The sequence below is a fragment of the Triticum aestivum genome, chromosome 1A (genome assembly GCF_018294505.1).
Source record: "Triticum aestivum cultivar Chinese Spring chromosome 1A, IWGSC CS RefSeq v2.1, whole genome shotgun sequence".
NCBI lineage: Eukaryota > Viridiplantae > Streptophyta > Magnoliopsida > Poales > Poaceae > Triticum > Triticum aestivum.
In genome coordinates, this window is record NC_057794.1 from 581,454,000 (window position 1) to 581,470,977 (window position 16,978).

Below are 16,978 nucleotides of genomic sequence, written 5' to 3' on the forward strand. Positions count from 1 at the left end.
TCCTGTGCGGTGACGGAAAGGAGGCCGCCAATGCACTGCGCGAACGCGTCCTGCACCACCGCCTGGTTCTCGATGAAGGAGTACGTGCCGCCGGTCAGCTCAGCGATGGCGTGCATGGCCGCCGGATCATGGTCGGTACCGAAGCCGAACGTGTGTATCGGCGCCATCGGGCGGCCACCTCTTCTCGCCAGGGAGCGTGGCACCAGATATTGGTAGCTTCTTTGCTGCTGGTAACTGTCCTTGCCGTCCGAGAGCAGGATGATGCTGGCGACGGTGTTCTTGTGCTGGCGGCCGTCGAGTACCTTGGCGGCCATCTTAAGGCCCTTGAGGATATTTGTGAAGCCATCGGCGTAGAGCGACTGCACGGCGAGCTTCGCAGAGGCCTTCCCGGCTACCGACATGCGCGCCAGCGGGGTGACCCGGCGAGCGTGGTCCGAGAAGGACACGACGCTGAGCCGGTCGGCGGGGCCAAGGTTGTCCACGACGAACCCCATCGCGTCCTTCAGTAGCTCGAGCTTCTGGCCGGTCATGCTCCCGCTGACGTCGAGCACCGTCACGAGGTCGACCGGCGTTTTTTCGGCGGTGGACGCCACGCCGGGAGCTTTGGCGTGCACCAGCACGGCGAAGCCGTCGTGGGCCGTGCCCCTCGCCACGGCCGGAATCTCGCAGTGTGTCTTGAGGACGAGCGCTTCTTGGACTACGCTCTGGCGATCGAGTAGCGGCTCCACGACGGTCTCGTCGTCGTCGTACACGCAGGTCTCCGGGACGTTGTCTGTCCGGAACGGCAAGCTTGTCTGCACAGGCCCCGGCTGCATGAGCGTGTACTTGGAGAGGGGGTTCTCCGTGGCCGGGGGCAGTCCAGATCCAAAAATAGCCCGTCGCTGACGGGGAAGAGAAGGGGTTGGCCGTGGACCGGTGCACCGGCTGCGCGGGCGAGCCACCGAAGGAGAAGGGGTTGGCCGTGGACAGATGCTCCGGCTGCGCGGGCGAGCCGCCGAAGGAGAAGCGGTTGGCCGTGGGACGATGCTCCGGCTGCGCGGGCGAGAAGGACCCATGCACCGTTCGGGCCGCGGGCGAGACGCCGAACGTGGTGGTGCGCGCGGCGTCGCAGACCGGACAGGTGGCCGCGGTGCCGGAGCGGGGGTGGAAGCAGGCGGGGCACCGGCTCTCCATGGATCGATCGGCGAGAACCGGGGATCGATCGAACGTGTTGGCGGTGGTGTGGATGTGTGGATGGATTCGAGTTGAAGATGTTTGAATTTGTGCACGTATTTATAGGCAATGCAAACCGATAGAGGAGAGGTGTAGTCAGCGTGAATCTGGCGCCAACTCAACTGCGTTCGGTGGACGCTAAGGAAGAAGCATGGATCGATATGGAACTGGAAGACATGGCAGCAGAGGCAGACTCGGTTTAGGACTTTAGGCTAGTTTAGCCACAGCCCAAATACACGGCAGTAAAAACACGCTGTTCATTCTCTCGTATGTTATGTTCTTGTTTCGACTTCAGCAAGCAGCCTCATTTTGTTCTGTACTATTCATACGAGCCAATGTTGTGATTATTTTTGGGCAAAATTGTACGGAGAAAACAAATGCTTGCTATTTCTAACCTGCTAAATGGTGCATGCTTAGGCCTCCTTTCAAAGGATTTTCATACGGATTTTGAAGGACTAGAATCCTTGGGAATCTTTACTATGTTGGTTGTTTGATTCACATGATTAAGGATTTTCCTAAGGATTTTTTTACTACTTTCCATAAGATTTTTAGCATCCACTCAAAACCTTTTTGAAAGAACCCTTTGTTTTTCCTATGATGCAGTCAAACAACACAAAATCTTGTAAGGTCGAGATGAGCATGCTACTTCAATCCTATGTTTTTCTATTCTCACGTTTTTAAAATCTTGTAGTGGATATGCCCATTCTAATTGTAGATAATGTTATCTGATCATTATGCTGCTGGTTTCAGATGATTCAAAGTTGCATGCCATCTTTCAAGCACAACGCTCCACTTGCATAAGATAAATACAGATGCGCCACTTTGAAGCTTCAGCCGAGACCATAATTTCCTTTTAGATGAACCGAGATCATAGTTTTGTACCCTGAGGACGGAGGCAACTTAGAATTGGATGTTTGGGAGGCTGAAATTTGGAAGGAAAAGAAATCAAAATTCTAACTTTTCAGTATCAAAAAATCATGAAACAATATACACGTATACAAGGATATGATGTATAAGAGCAACTCTAGCAGACCCCGCAAAACACGCGAAACCCTGCAAACCGCCCGACCGCAATTTCGAGGAGTATGTGGGCTCGGCCCAATTTTCCGGCCAAAACAGAGCCCGCATACTCGCCCGACCGTAAAAAAAATTTGCCGCAGCCTGCAAACCGCACGCCCCGACCACTATATCTACGGTTCCGCGGCGCGTTTGCGGGTCGAAACCCTATCCCCCGCTGCCGCCGAGCCACGCAATTCCCCACCCCCTTCTCCACATTTCTCGCCGCCGGCGACGACCTCCCTGCCTCCAGCCGCCATGTGGGGCCGCATGTGGACCTTCGGGCGGCTCCGGCAGCAGATCCGGCGGCGGAAGCGACCCCGAGCGCGAGCGGCGCGTCCGGTTGGACGGCGCGAGGAAGCGTGGGGCCTGAAAGTGGACCAACCGCGGCCTGTCGCCGCCGGCGAGCTTCTGCATCCGCGAGACAGGGGAGTACGACTGCCGGCGAGCTTCCTCTGTCGCGTCCTTCTCCTCTGCAGCGAGATCTTCCTACACCGGGAGCTCCTCCTCTTCCGGCGCGGGCCTTCTCCCCGTGAAGAGGGAGTGGTCGGAGGAGCCGGACAACTTCGAGTTCGTCCCCGTCAAGGAGGAGCCCGAGGAGCCCGCTCCGCTCGGCCGCCGCGGAGTCGTCGGGACGGAAGACTTCGTCTCCGACGTCGACACGGTTGCGGCCGCCATTGCCGAGCGGAGCGTGCGCGAGGAGGCGGAGCGCCGGCGCCACGCCGAGGAGGTCGAAGACCTCCAGTGGCGGCAGGCGGTCGCCGCCAACCTCGCCACCAAAGAGAAGGACGAGGAGTGACGCCGCATCTGCGGGGAGCAGAGGGCGAAGTACATCGACCACTGCAGATCCGGCGAGGAGGATTGAGCTCCTGCACGGCGTCGTCAATGGCCGCGACCTCGCCGCCGTGAGATCCCCACCCCTCTAATACTAGTATTAATGTAGTATGTAGTATGAACTAGTTTTTGTAGTGTTTGATCATGTAAAATCTATGTAGACGTGATCGCGTCCACGAGGTGCAATTTCTCCCGCGAAACTGCAAACGCGTTTTACAGATCGAGATTTTACGAGGTCCGCTATAGTTGCTCTAATTGTATATATGTGTAAAATTTCACGAAGAAGTAACCTTCAATTGTGAGCTGCACAAAGAAGACAAATTCATGGATTTTGAGAATGAACTGTGCATGTGCTAAAAAGTCACATATTTGTTTTATTTTTTTGTAGCTCTCATTTTAACGTTTCATATTATGAAACTTTACACACATTTATATCATGTCTCTGGATATATATGTGTTTTCGGAATTTTTGGAAACATAAAAGTATAAATTCGACCTCCATTTGGCCTTTTCGCAACTTACACTGCTTTAGACCTAGCATGTGTGGTTCAGAGATCAAACCTCGTTTGTTTGTCCCAACATGAAACTATACGCCCCGGATTCGCTGACTTGGACATCTATCTCTTCTGCTCGTTTTTGATCCGACGGTCCATGGAAGAAAAGTCAGGCTCCTGTAGCTGAGACTTATCTGCGTATTGGGAAGATGACGCTGCTGCAGAGTTGTACACAAACACTTGTCCAACGATCGAGATTGATTCTCTGGCCTAGCTACTTGCATGGTACTCACTCCGTCCGAAAATACTTGTCGAAGAAATAGGTAAAAATGAATGTATCTAGAAACTAAAATACGTTTAGATACATTCATTTCTCCGACAAGTATTTCCGGACGGAGGGAGTATGATATATTCAGATGTTAAGAACCCACAATGCAGACCCATCAAAAGCAAACAATATCATTTGTCCTACAAGGACATGAAGACATATATACTGTATATTTCGCCAAGCACATCTGAATTAAGTGCTTGATTCATCAAGTCTATAGTTTCGACCCCGATACTCTGTTATTCACTTGAATGTCACTAACCAACTCTGGGAATTTGCACGACGCGATTGGATGTTTTTTTTTCGAAAAGGAGGATCTTCCCGGCCTCTGCATCAGAACGATGCATACGGCCATCTTATTAACCAAAAGAACAAAAGGTTCCAACAAGGTTCCACAGTCTCCAGCCAAACAAAAAGCAAAGGATAAATGCAGCTCACACAGAGCAACAGACGGCTAGATACACAAACTAGCCCTAAAAAGATGCCACAACCGGCTGGCTAAAAATAGATAGGGAAACTAATTGCCTATCCTATTACATGACCGCCATCCAAACCGGTTGAAGATATCCCGAGCTACCATCTCCCAACGGATAGATCCAGTAACCAAATGCTCCCTGGCCTCCATCGGAGTGAGTAGCGACCACGAACGGATCAGTGCCGTAGCTCGGAAAATAACCTGCAAAAAATGAATCCGTTATGTTCTGTTAAAAACCAAATCATTTCTGCAATTCCAGATAGTCCATAACAAAGCGCAAACTCCAACCCGAATATGTCTTGCTAACTCAGGCCCAACCCCATTAAGTCAGGTCCCAAATAAAGCATTGACCGAAGTCGATGGAGTAATGTTAAAAGCAATATGGACCGTCCGTCATAGAACTTTGGCCAACGGGCAATCAAAGAATAAATGCTTAATCGTCTCATCCCGATCACAGAAACTACACCTAGTAGGTCCTGTCCAATTGCGTTTAGTCAAGTTGTCCTTTGTTAAAATAACTTGTTTATGGACAAACCACATAAACACTTTAATTTTTAAAGGAACTTTGACAGCCCAAACATACTTGGAAGTTGGAATAGCATTCGAATTAATAACATCAATATACATTGATTTAACTGTGAATACTCCAGAGCTAGTCAACTTCCAGCGCAATGTATCGGGTTGGTGAGAGAGTTGAACTTTCATCAGTCTCCTAACTAGATGGAGCCATTGTACCCAATGATTGCCCGCTAGCGACCGTCGAAACTGAATATTAAGGGGGGCAGATTGGAATACCGTTGCCACGAACACCTCACGTCGTTGAGCAATCCGATATAAAGACAGATATTGAATGGCTAAAGGTGATTCACCAAGCCAAGTATCCTCCCAGAAACGTGTACTTGTACCGTTTCTAATAACAAATCTCGTCCTATTGAACATAGATTGTTTGACTTTCATTAGTCCTTTCCAGAAAGGCGAATCAGTCGGCCTGACTTCGACCTGGGACAATGTTTTGGTCTGGAGGTACTTGTTGTGGAGGATCTGCGCCCACATGGCCTCAGTCCCGGAAGACAGCTTCCACAACCACTTACTAAGAAGGCATCTGTTCTTAACTTCAAGATTTTCAATACCAAGACCCCCTTGGTCTTTCGGTCTACAGATGATGTCCCATTTAGCAAGCCGGTATTTTCTTCGAAGTTCATCGCCCTGCCAAAAGAAACGCGACCGATAGAAATCCAGTCGTTTCCTAACACCAACTGGGACCTCAAAGAAAGATAAGAGAAACATAGGCATACTCGTGAGCACCGAATTAATCAATATCAAACGGCCTCCGTATGACATGAGCTTACCCTTCCAACAGCTCAGTTTTTTCTCAAATCGATCCTCAATGCACTTTCATTCTCTGTTTGTTAGCCTACGATGGTGAATCGGAATACCAAGGTAAGAGAAAGGTAAACTCCCCAATTCGCACCCAAACAATTGCCTATAAGACTCCTGGTCGTCTTTGGCTCTACCAAAGCAGAACAACTCGCTCTTATAAAAGTTAATCTTTAACCCAGTCAATTGTTCAAACAGGCATAACACTAGCTTCATATTTCTCGCCTTGGCCAAATCATGCTCCATAAAGATGATTGTATTGTCGGCGTACTAAAGGATGGAAACACCTCCCTCAACAAGATGAGGTACCAACCCACCCACGACGCGATTGGATGTGTCTACGATAAGCCTGACACGGGTCGTGCGGTGGTCCATGGTCAACGGCTTTGTTTCTAGAACGACTTGACAAAAGAGGTACGGGTTGCCTTTCCTGATGATCCTCTCGGCCTTGTGCGCCTTGAGACCAAGGACCCCTGGCCATGAGCGTCGCTGGTATATCATCAAGTTTGCTTCGGTCGATCGCCTTTTCTTCCTCCTCTGTCTACTCCAACCTAGAAAGGAGGCAAGCATGCTTCAAGTAAAACTTCGGTCATCCCTCTAAACCTCCGCCCAAACTCGGCCAACCTTGTCTGCAAGATGATCTATGTTTTTTTCCCTCTAATTTGGTGACAAACCATGCGTACCTTTTTTAGTTTCAATGATGATGACATGGTGACCTCTGCAACCGGCTCCAGCTCCTCAGCCCCCATTATGATTTTTCACCGCCTTGGACAATTACTAGATACAACGGTAGAATCAGACGGCCGGCCGGAATCTTGAAGGACAACAAATAAACATGACATGAGTCGGCAAATTCATCTACAGTGCATGCAAAGCGGCAGGAATCGGCTATCGATCGACGGATCGGCCGGCACGTACACTACTAGTACTAGCAAGTTTATGATCATGGAAAGGGGGGTCGAGACCAACCGGAGCACAAGGCAATGAGACAAGGAGAATTGAGTAAGATAAGGCGACGAACAAGATCGTCGTACGTACCTGGATAATAGGCACGTACGGAGGCGGCACACTGGAGGCGAGTCACGATTAGGGTTAATTTAGCTACTAATACAGACGTTTTATCCTGGCTGGCCGGTGAGATCCGGAATTTCTGTAGCAGTTTAACAGCCAGTCGGACCCACATGTCATACAGCTGTCATGCACATATTTGTTTAGGGAAAATATATCGTTTCCTTTTTTTAGGGGAAATACCATTAACTTTTTTTTCCTCATCCATTTTTTTCGATAAAAGGGCCGCATGGCCCCCATTTTCATTAAGAAAATAGAAGTCTAGATACAACCACCACACCACTTTTTTCCATCAGACCTGATGCATCACCTCATCAACTGATAAGCAACCTACATCCTAGATATATAACCATATCTATAGGATGCCAAATCACCTACTACCGGAGAGAGAACAGACTTTTAAACATCTTTTACAGTTTGCACATCAGCCAAAACAATAGGCAAAACATACTACAGAACCGCCCAATTTCAGGTAGACACAAAACCCAGTCTTAGAGCAGAAGGATTCCACCCATATGTTCTTCTGTAGACTTCATTTGCTACCCGAGATAGCCTCTTGGAAACCTCCCTAAGCATTTTTTGCACACCTTTTCTCTGTAGAATCATCCATGAATCCAACAAAACACAGGGGAAATATTACATTGATAGGATTTGAAAGGAAAACACGTTGAAAACAGGATTTGTTCCTTGTTTTCCAAATTATCCATATCAAAGCAGCAGCACCAATAGAAACAATAGCCCTATCTTTTCCAGAATAGAATGGTATCCAGTTTTGACAAAGATCAAAGAAAGATAAAGGTAATTTCGGGTTACCTAGTGTACCACATATCACATTCCATAAAAACCTAGCACAAGAGCACGAAAAGAATAGATGATCAATGCTCTCAGAAACGCCAAAAAACTCGCAGAAATTTGGTCCTTTCCACCCTCGTCTAGATAAGTTATCCTTGGTTAGGATCCTCCCTTTGATCACTAACCATATAAACGCTACTTTTAGAGGTATTCTCAACCTCCAAAGAAGTTTAAAAGGAAAAGCAACAACTCTAGCTATAAGGTAATGATAAAGCGACTTAACCGAGAAGGATCCAGATTTAGTTAAAAGCCATTTAACTCTGTCAGGCTCCTCCGACAGAGTAACCTGACTACACATATCAAGTAATTCATTCCACATTATAAGAGTTTCTCCATAAAGACATCTCCTAAATCTAATACAATCAAAATCCTAGTTAAAGACTTTAGCAACAGTAACATGTTGACAGAAAGTTAAATTATACAAACGGGGGGAAAGTTGACAAAATGGCTTTCTCCTCAGCCATGTGTCCTCCCAAAATCTCGTCTTACAACCATCACCCACCACCCTTTAACAGCAAGAATAGAAGATATCCTTTATAAGTGGTTGGTCAGTACAAGCGTTACCACTAATGGGCTGCTTCGTTACAAACGATTCAGTTTTCAGAAGACCTCCTAGTCGCTGCTCGTGAGCGAGCCCAAATAGGCCAGCCCACACTGGGAAAGGTCGCTTGAAAGTTTTTGTTTTGTTTTTTCTCTTATATTTTTTCTGAAAAAACTGGCTGCTGGATGAATTTATCTTCGGTTTTCTATATACAAATAATGTCCAGGGTGTTTAAACACTACACATGACGACCAGCTGGTAGCATACTTGCTGCTTTCGCCAAGAGATCAGCTTCAAAATTTTCTTCACGTGCACGTCCTTCATGCACTAGCTCCACATCCGGAGTAGCAATTAGCATCATCTTGATATCATCAATAATCATTGATGATGGGCCACAAAAACTTTTCCTCAAATGATTAATCATCGCTTGACAATCTGTAGCTACTCTAACCTGGCTTAGATTTAGATCAGCCGCAAGAGCCCGAGCATTCGAGCATGCCTTCGCTTCAAGGATCTCAGGGTCCACCAATCCTTCAAAGCTTTTTTTTTAAATGTTGATAGTAGATCTACCAAATTCATTCATCAGGAGAAAAAGAGTTGGTCCAGTTTATAAGGGAAACCGGACCCAAAAACCATACAAACGGGGTCTTTCGGCAAACAACACACACATCCACACGAGCCACAGGTCCCTCTGCCCGGATCCACCTCCAAAACGATGCTCCCAAGAGAGAACGCGACGCTAAATAGCGCCGCCATCGTTCGATCTAAACTAGATCAAGGGTTTCCCCCGGAGCACGTCGAGAAAGGCAAGGTGAGAGCAGCTACATCGATGCCTCCAACGAGGGAGCGCCGCCATCGACGACTCCGGCCGCAACCGGAGTACGACTTTCGCCGGCAGTCTCACCTGCATAGTCCGAGCCTAGGATCCGGTCAGCCTACACACCTAACCACTACACCTGCCTCCACGGCCAACCGCACCTCCCCGGTAAGCTCGACGTGCTTCCAACCTAGCATCTGCGGCCCCCACTGGACGGAGGATGCAACCCCCAACAGCGCCATTCGTCTCCCATCAGAAGGATGCAACCAAACATGACGCCATTCGTCTCCTCGAGGATGCAACGCCTGCCGCCCATTCCTCTCCCGACGAAGGATGCAACAACCGCAACAAGGCCATTCCTCTCCCTCCAGTCACCACCATCTCGTCCTCCCACCCGAAGCAGTGTCGAGCTTACCGAACCACCATCAAGAGGATGTAACACCGAGCAAGGATGCCATTCATCTCCCACAACTTCTCCCCCGCAGAGAACAACAAGCGCACTTGCCGCCCCGGAACAGACTGCGGCCACGCAACTACACCGCCAACTGCCGCCGAGCGCGAACCGCAACCGCATCATGCCGCGAAACGCAGCCAGCAGTAGCGGACGGCCAGCGAACTGACAAGCACATTGGCCTTCCCCACACGGGCTCAGCACGGCCGCGCCAGATTTGCGCCAACTCGCTGCACACCCCTCTCCACCTTGCGCTCTGGTGGCCACGCCAGATCCGCGTCGCCCTGCTGCAGTCCTCCCTCCACCTCGCGCGCCGGTGGCCGCGCGGGATCCGAGCCACCCCGCTGCAATCCCCCCTCCACCTCGTGGGCCGGCGGCCGCGCCAGATCCACGCCGTGCGCGCCAAGGCGCAGCAAGGACGCACCCTCCCTACGCGCACGCCGACGACTGCGTCGCCCGCCAGCCAGGAACTCGACGACGCCTCGTCGAGATCCACATCCTCGTGGCCGAGCCGCCCCCGCGCAGCTCGTGCACCTCACGAGACGGAGAAGACCCCGCCGCCGCCGACGCCGCACGGGCTTTGCCCGGCGACGCACTCCGGCGGCGGCAAGGGAGGTAGCGAGGGGTGGGTAGGTGGCCGGCGGCGGCGGTATAGGGTTCTCCCGGGCCGCTGCGGGGAGCGACACGGGAGTCAAACTATCCTACATTCCTATGTCATCTCTGCATATCGCCGAACATGCTCATGTGTGGCCACTCCGGGATACAGCAACATCTACATTAATTTTCATTACTCCCTTTAATACATCTCCTTTGCCTCTGCTGCGAGACACCAACTTTCATTTGCTTCCGTCGTAGCACCAAGAGTTAAGATCACCCTATATACTTATTTATGAAGGCCATTGTGGACAGTGTATTCTAAAAAACTTGCTCATGTTTGGCCTTCTGCCTCGCCCACCAGATTGCCCACAAAGTGACTAGCATCTTTGCAAATTCCCCCCGTCTGCGGGCGTCATCCCATCTATGTTGCCGCTTAGCGAGAACGGGGTCGACCCAATTCCCCCGCCTGCGGGCATTAACCCATCTATTTTTTGCTCATGTGAGAAAATAGGATCCACCAGGTTTCAGTAGAAATACAAAAGGTACCAGGCACAAGCCTACGTCCAAGCCTGCCAGCAGTGTCATACCTCTATTGTCGACGAGTTGATGGTTCTTGATACCAATGATGTCCCGTTGGTGCTGTAGAATACCAATGATCGTTCCTGATACGTTGCATGGCTCGGTGACTTTGAGCCTAAAATATCCTTTAAATGTCCATTGTGTTCCATGCACTTTTACCCATGGCATTAAACCCACATGGGCAGGGCTTCGACATATTTTGGCCCATGGGCAGCGTCTGAACCCTACGCGGCTAGTCATGGTAGGGCGTGGATATAACTCTGTGTTGACGGGCATGTCGAAACTCGATCCGACAAGCGGACATGTGGTGCCATATTATCGTATGTGACCCTAACCATTTAACTTCTAAACTTTTATTTCTGTGATGTGGGCATGTGCATGGAGTCCTTCGTTTGGCCTCTTGAAGTCATTTGTTTGAATTGCTGATGTCATTTATGTTTGATAATATCATAAATCTTATTTTAATTTTGTGTTTTAGTATTAGGTAACATATTTCCATATGTGTGTTGACTTGCCTGTTGGGTACCACCCTTCTTCTCCTCGGAACGTCAGGTCCGTCAAAAGAAAGTGTGGTGGTTGTGCGCTTGGCATGGTTTTTATGCACACGGGCATGATTATATGCCGACATGGCACACATGAGTAAGTTGGGTATGGGATGGGATTGTAATATGCGCCCTATAGTTGGCCCACTATCATCCTAGTAACCAAATCTCCAGCCCCCTGACCGGCACCATCCACCCCCCCCCCCACCCCTCGGTCACCATGAACCTCAATAGCACACCCACCTTCACACCTTCTCTCTCTCCCCCTCCCTCCTCCCCCTTCCCCTTCTCTCTCTCTCTCTCTCTCTCTCTCTCTCTCTCTCTCTCTCTCTCTCTCTCTCTCTCTCTCTCTCTCCCTTCCCGGTCCACCGCCCATCAGCCTCCTCCAGCCACATGCCTCCTACATGATAATACTCATGGAGGCACACATTGTGCGAAACGTTGGGTGCAGCCCTCCACTGCAAACAGAGAAAAAAGTTTTAGAAACATCAATTGTGCATCATTATTGCATTCTCGCATGCTAAAATTCAAGGGAATTTAAAATTTTAACATTTACAAACCATGTCTTGCATATGACTGTGTATTAAATTGTGCTTTGTGCAAAACTATGAAAAAATCTAAACATTTATCTAATTAAATGAAGTTATGCTATTACTTAAGACATCTGTCTTTAAATTAATACTATTGGTTTATGACTACATATATGGTCCAGAGATAGAAGTATAGTAAACCATAAGGCCTAAAGTGCAAAGTGCACATGTATCGAATTCAAGCCATAACATATCAGCTAAAATTAAATTTAGTGAAACAAAACTTGTTTATATTACATCAAAGAGTTCAATCTAGCTCGAGTCGTGTGTGTACCAAATTTAGTGTACCACTCCGAAGAGGCGACTGGATAGGCGAAACCATTGCCTCCTTCATGGGCGACGCCGCCGGTCCGTGCGTCCTTTGTTGTTTGCTTCGGCAATTGGAGGGGATGGGAACCTCGGTGGTTTGGCTTCGACTGTAGATAGGGTAGGCTTCGTGTGGGTAGCGTTGTGTTCTGATGGTGATGGCGACGACGCATCTAAGAATAATGCCTTACTCTAGTCTCATCTTGACGGCATCCATGGTGACATCGGCGACCGGTGGGCTCAGCTTCCCGTTGACCCTTCCGGTCATGTGGTTTAGGTGTTCGGTCAGTGGTTGTCGTCCGTGCAGTGTCACCGGTGGGCGAGAGGGGATGGTTGTTTGCGCTTGGCATCGACAACGAACGGCTAACGGTGGCTCCAGGACTCTTGGAGGGTGGGCAAGATCCCCGTCCGACACACTGCAATGACATAGGCCTTGCCCACGACGGGCTTTTTCATCGACTCACAACACCCTTCTGGGCTCTACCATTCTAGCGACCAAAGCAGACACTCTACAACACTTTTAGTAGATTTCTAAATTGCCATTCCGGCTTCCTCGCGGACCACGGAAATTGGGAATAATATGCGAAACATAGTTTGCGCTGATATTAAACAAATCATTTTTCGTATAGTTTTTCATCCTGTCATTTCCAAACATTTTCTTCGGGCAAAGTTGTCCTTCTAGTTCTTTTTCTAGATCAATTTTGTTTTATATCAATTGGGCATTAAAGAGATTGACTCTGTTGGCTCGGATTGTTTCGTAGTGTAGAATTGACTTTTTCGATGATGGGACTGAAATCATTATTACTGAACCATTTTCTTCACAGCAAGAAAGCAGCTTTGTCAAGCTGGAAGCATCAGGTCGCCGTCGCCTTGATGGGGTTGCCGGCCGGCAGCAGGCCGCGCGACCTAATGCCGCTGCCGAACACGCCCGTCTGCGTGACCCAGCCCTCGATCATCTCCTGCGTGGCCCGCCCATTGTCCGCCGGCACGAGGTGCCCGGCGCCGTACACGACCACGTGCGTCAGCGCCCCCGACCGCTGCACGTACCCGGCGAGCTCTTGCTTCTCCCCTTCGCCGGTCCGCCACACGGCGCGGTCGGCGTCCAGGAACGCGTGCAGGCCGCCCCAGTGCAGCTCCTTCATCCACGCCTCCTGCGACACGACGCCGTCCCGGAGGTCGCGGATGCCCTGGTAGAGCAGCACGCGCGTCTGCCGGAGCAGCGCCTCCACCTCCGGCAGCACGCTCTTCATGATGTCCTCGTGCATCGCCGCGCCCACCGCGTCGCTGCACTCCTCCCACGTCACGTCCGGGCGCGCGCCCAGCGCCGCCTTGACCTCCGGCCGGTTGACGAACTTGCCGACGCCCGCGGACGCGTACGGCCGCTGCTTGGCGTAGTCGTAGAGCGTGGCGAGGCCCGTGGCGTTCTGCAGCCGGTCGAGCACGCGGCCCCGGGCGTCCGACGCCTCCCGCCACCGCGCGGCCTTCGTCAGCGCCACCGCCTCCGCCTGCAGCGCCTCCAGCTCCCCGCGCTGCCGCGCGTTGACGAGCCCCGTGAAGTATGCCGAGTCGGCGTGTGTGGCGACCTGCGCGACCGGGTGCGTGAGCCCGTTCCCGATGGCGACGCCGCGGAGGTTGACCCTCCGCCCCGCGGGCAGCGTCGGGTTCACGGCGAAGATGTGCGCCCCGGCGGCCGGGACGTACTTGCCGGCGTAGCTCTCGCCGGAGAGGAAGAACGGGCGCTTGCGGAAGGAGGGCGGGCTGGCGTCGAAGAAGGACTGGAGCGCGGCGAGGATGTGCGCGGCGACGGCGGGCTGGTCCGTGGGGATGAGGGCGGGGGAGGGCGCGGCGCTGAAGCCGGTGCCGAGCGGGCTGTCGAGGAAGAGCAGCCCGAAGCGGCGGTTCCAGGCGAAGGGGTTGCGGGAGAGCGAGGCGCCGTCGGGGGCGGCGAGGTAGGGGCCGAGCTCGAAGAGGTCGCCGATGAGTCCCGAGCAGCCGGGCCCGCCCTGCAGCCAGAGGAGCAGCGGCGTGTCGGCCGGCGCGGCGGCGAGCGGGGCGCTGGCCTCGTAGAAGGCGTAGAAGAGGGAGGCGTTGGCGGACGGGTCGACGGGGAGGTAGCCGGAGCTGGTCGGCAGCGCCTCCTTGGGGAACACCACGGTCGCGGCCGAGGATGCGAGGCCGACGGCGGCCGCCGCGAGGAGCAGGGCGAGGAGGAGCGGCGGAGCCATCGATGGGATACTGGATAGGATATGCCGTGCGTGCAGGTGAGGTCAGTACCGCCGAGTGAACCGATGATGAGAGGTTTAGTTGGTGAAGTGTTTAATGTCGTCTTCAATGTGGGGCCTACTAGTAGTATGTTTTTGAGGTGGTTGTGGGGTCCGCCGCTTGAGTGGAGTGGGACGGCGACGATGGACGATCAGTTTTTTGTTTTTTGTAGCGTAGCGTGGTGTTTGGAATATTATACACATGTGTCTGTGTGCGAACACGCACGCACGTTGACGCCGGCGAACAAGTGACGGGGACGGGACGGGATGTAAGAGTATCTTCAGCCGCGTCTTCAACAGGTCCTCCCCATACGATTTTGCTGTGCCGGTATCGAAAAAACGGTTCAGTCGCGTCTTCAGAAACTCGTTTTTCGTCGGCTTGGGGCGAAACTGGTGCCGGCGGACTCAGGCCGAACCCGGCTTTTTGGGGGGCGCCTGGGGCGCCGGCACAAGCGAAAAGGACGCGTTGGTCCGTCCTGTCGGCGAGGCGAGCGCCTCTTCCCGCCGTTTCTTTCCGCATTTTCATCACTTCCCTCTCGTACTTTTCCTTCCTTCGGCCAATCTCCCTCCCGCTTGCCTTCCTCCCAGCCGGCCGCCATGCCATCGAAGAAGTACGTCGCCCCCCGCGGGGCGGCAACCGCGACCGCCTCCGTCGCCCAGCCGAAGCAGAGGAAGCCGACGGCGCCGCCGATCAAGCCATCGGGCATGTCAAACGCCGAGTGGAGGGTGGAAGTTCAGCGGCGGGAGGCTGTCACCGCCAACCGGCGGAACAGGGCCACCGCCAAGAAGGCCCGCGACAACGCGGCGCGCGCGGCTGCGGCTGTCTCGGCGGACCAAACCGAGGCCGAGGCGACTCGCGCGGGGATGATGAATCCACCCGGAAGCCACGCCCAGTACGCGCCCTGGGGCCAGCAAGGCGTCGGCTCTCCGCAGCCATGGGGATCGCCCTCGCCGGGCAACGCCGACGAGGACGCGCACGGTGGGCTCAACCCAAACGTCACCTTCCCGCATGGATACCCGGGCCAGTGCACGCCCTCTCCCGCCTTCGCCGGCGTGCAGTACCCTTCATACAACTACTCGCCGCCTGCCTACGCTTCCTCCCCGACGCCCCCGCTACGCCGTGGCCCGCTGCCCTTCTTGCACCTCGGCGACACCGACGAGACCGAGGCCGACATGGACAACATCATCGCGGCAGGTTCGGCCGCGGCCGCCGCATCTCCCGGGTTCGTCACCCAGGACGAGGTGGTGGATCTCAGCGGCGGCATGGACGGCGAGCTCAGCTACGTCTATGGCGAGGACGAGCAGGAGGAGAAGGACGACGACGACGAGGAGGAGGAGGAGTAGGAGCCGACGCATGCGATGGCGAAGGGGCACAAGAAAAAGAAGTGGGCGACCAGGACAGGCGAGCCGCGCATCAAGTGGGCGTCCAAGGAGGAGGAATGCCTCGCCGAAGTATGGAAAGTCGTCTGCCTCGACCAGACGACCGGCATGAACCAGAGCATCGACACGTACTAGGACCGCATCAAGGCCGAGTTCGACGAGCGCAAGCTGGTCGACCCCTACTTCAAAGGCGTCTACATGCAGCGTGGCTCCAAGGCGATGGCGAACCATTGGGGCGTTTCCAGGGGGCGTGCAACAAATGGCATGGGATTGTCGAGGAGGTCGCGGCTCGCCCGGAGAGCGGCGCCAGCGTCGAGGATCAGGTATGCACTAGTAGAAAAGGGTCAAATATGAAGCACATTAGTGCCGGTTCCAACGGCTAGGCGGGCGGACATCATTAGTACCGGTTCGTGAGCAACCTTTAGTATCGGTTCATGCCACGAACCGGTACTAATGAGGCCAGTGCGGCTGTGGTCAGGCTGGGGCCCCCACGAAGACCTTTACTACCGGTTCATGGCATGAACCGGTACTAGAGTTTCTTAGTAAACTGATTTTTAGTCCCACCTCGCCAAGGGAGAGGCGGTATGAGCGGTTTATAAGCCGTGAGTGCAGAGACAATAACGAAGAGGCACAATGCTCACCTGCACGTTGATTAGCTTCAAGCCTTTCGGAATAGCATAGATTGCACTGAGCTATGTGCAGTGCAGTCTACACTATTCCGAAAGGCTTGAAGCAAATTAACCAGCATTGCACCTCTTTTTTATTTTTAATAACTTATTTGAACTCCGGACTTCTTGTGTGTTCAGTATGCATCATTCAAAGCGACGTCATCAATTTCCAACATGTTCTGACATCATTTGCTGTTTTCAGTAATTTACCTAATTGTTTAGAGAGCTAAATGACCGTGGAATTGAAAAAATCACTACAAAATGAACTGTGAAAATGTTGAAACTTGGCATGGTATCATCATTTCACCCGCATAGCTTGTGCGAAAGAGTAGAGAGGGTCACGGCAAAAACTGGACGCACTTCGTGTACAAACTGAACAATCTCTGTCGAAGTATCAGGGTTTCGGACGAGAACTCACCTGTTACATGGGCACTTCAATGTTTTTTAAACGTATTCTAACTCCGGACTTCTTGTGTGTTCAGTATGCAGCATTCAAAGCAACGTCATCAATTTCCAACATGTTCTGACATCATTTGCTGTTTTTCAGTAA

General features: G+C 52.2%; 1 protein-coding gene and 1 long non-coding RNA gene across 2 annotated transcripts; both read right to left on the reverse strand.

Annotated features, from left to right (window-relative positions):
• Positions 1–6,007: 6,007 nt before the first annotated feature.
• Positions 6,008–6,863, reverse strand: LOC123182503 (uncharacterized). Its single transcript, XR_006492186.1, has 3 exons — positions 6,815–6,863; positions 6,460–6,590; positions 6,008–6,327 (listed from the first exon to the last, which is right to left on the reverse strand). It is a non-coding gene; the product is annotated as an uncharacterized lncRNA (long non-coding RNA).
• Positions 6,864–12,722: 5,859 nt separating this feature from the next.
• Positions 12,723–14,421, reverse strand: LOC123182510 (serine carboxypeptidase-like 50). Its single transcript, XM_044595112.1, has one exon. It carries the CDS (start codon positions 14,342–14,344, stop codon positions 12,974–12,976), a length of 1,371 nt encoding a protein of 456 aa, XP_044451047.1. The 5' UTR covers positions 14,345–14,421; the 3' UTR covers positions 12,723–12,973.
• Positions 14,422–16,978: the final 2,557 nt, after the last annotated feature.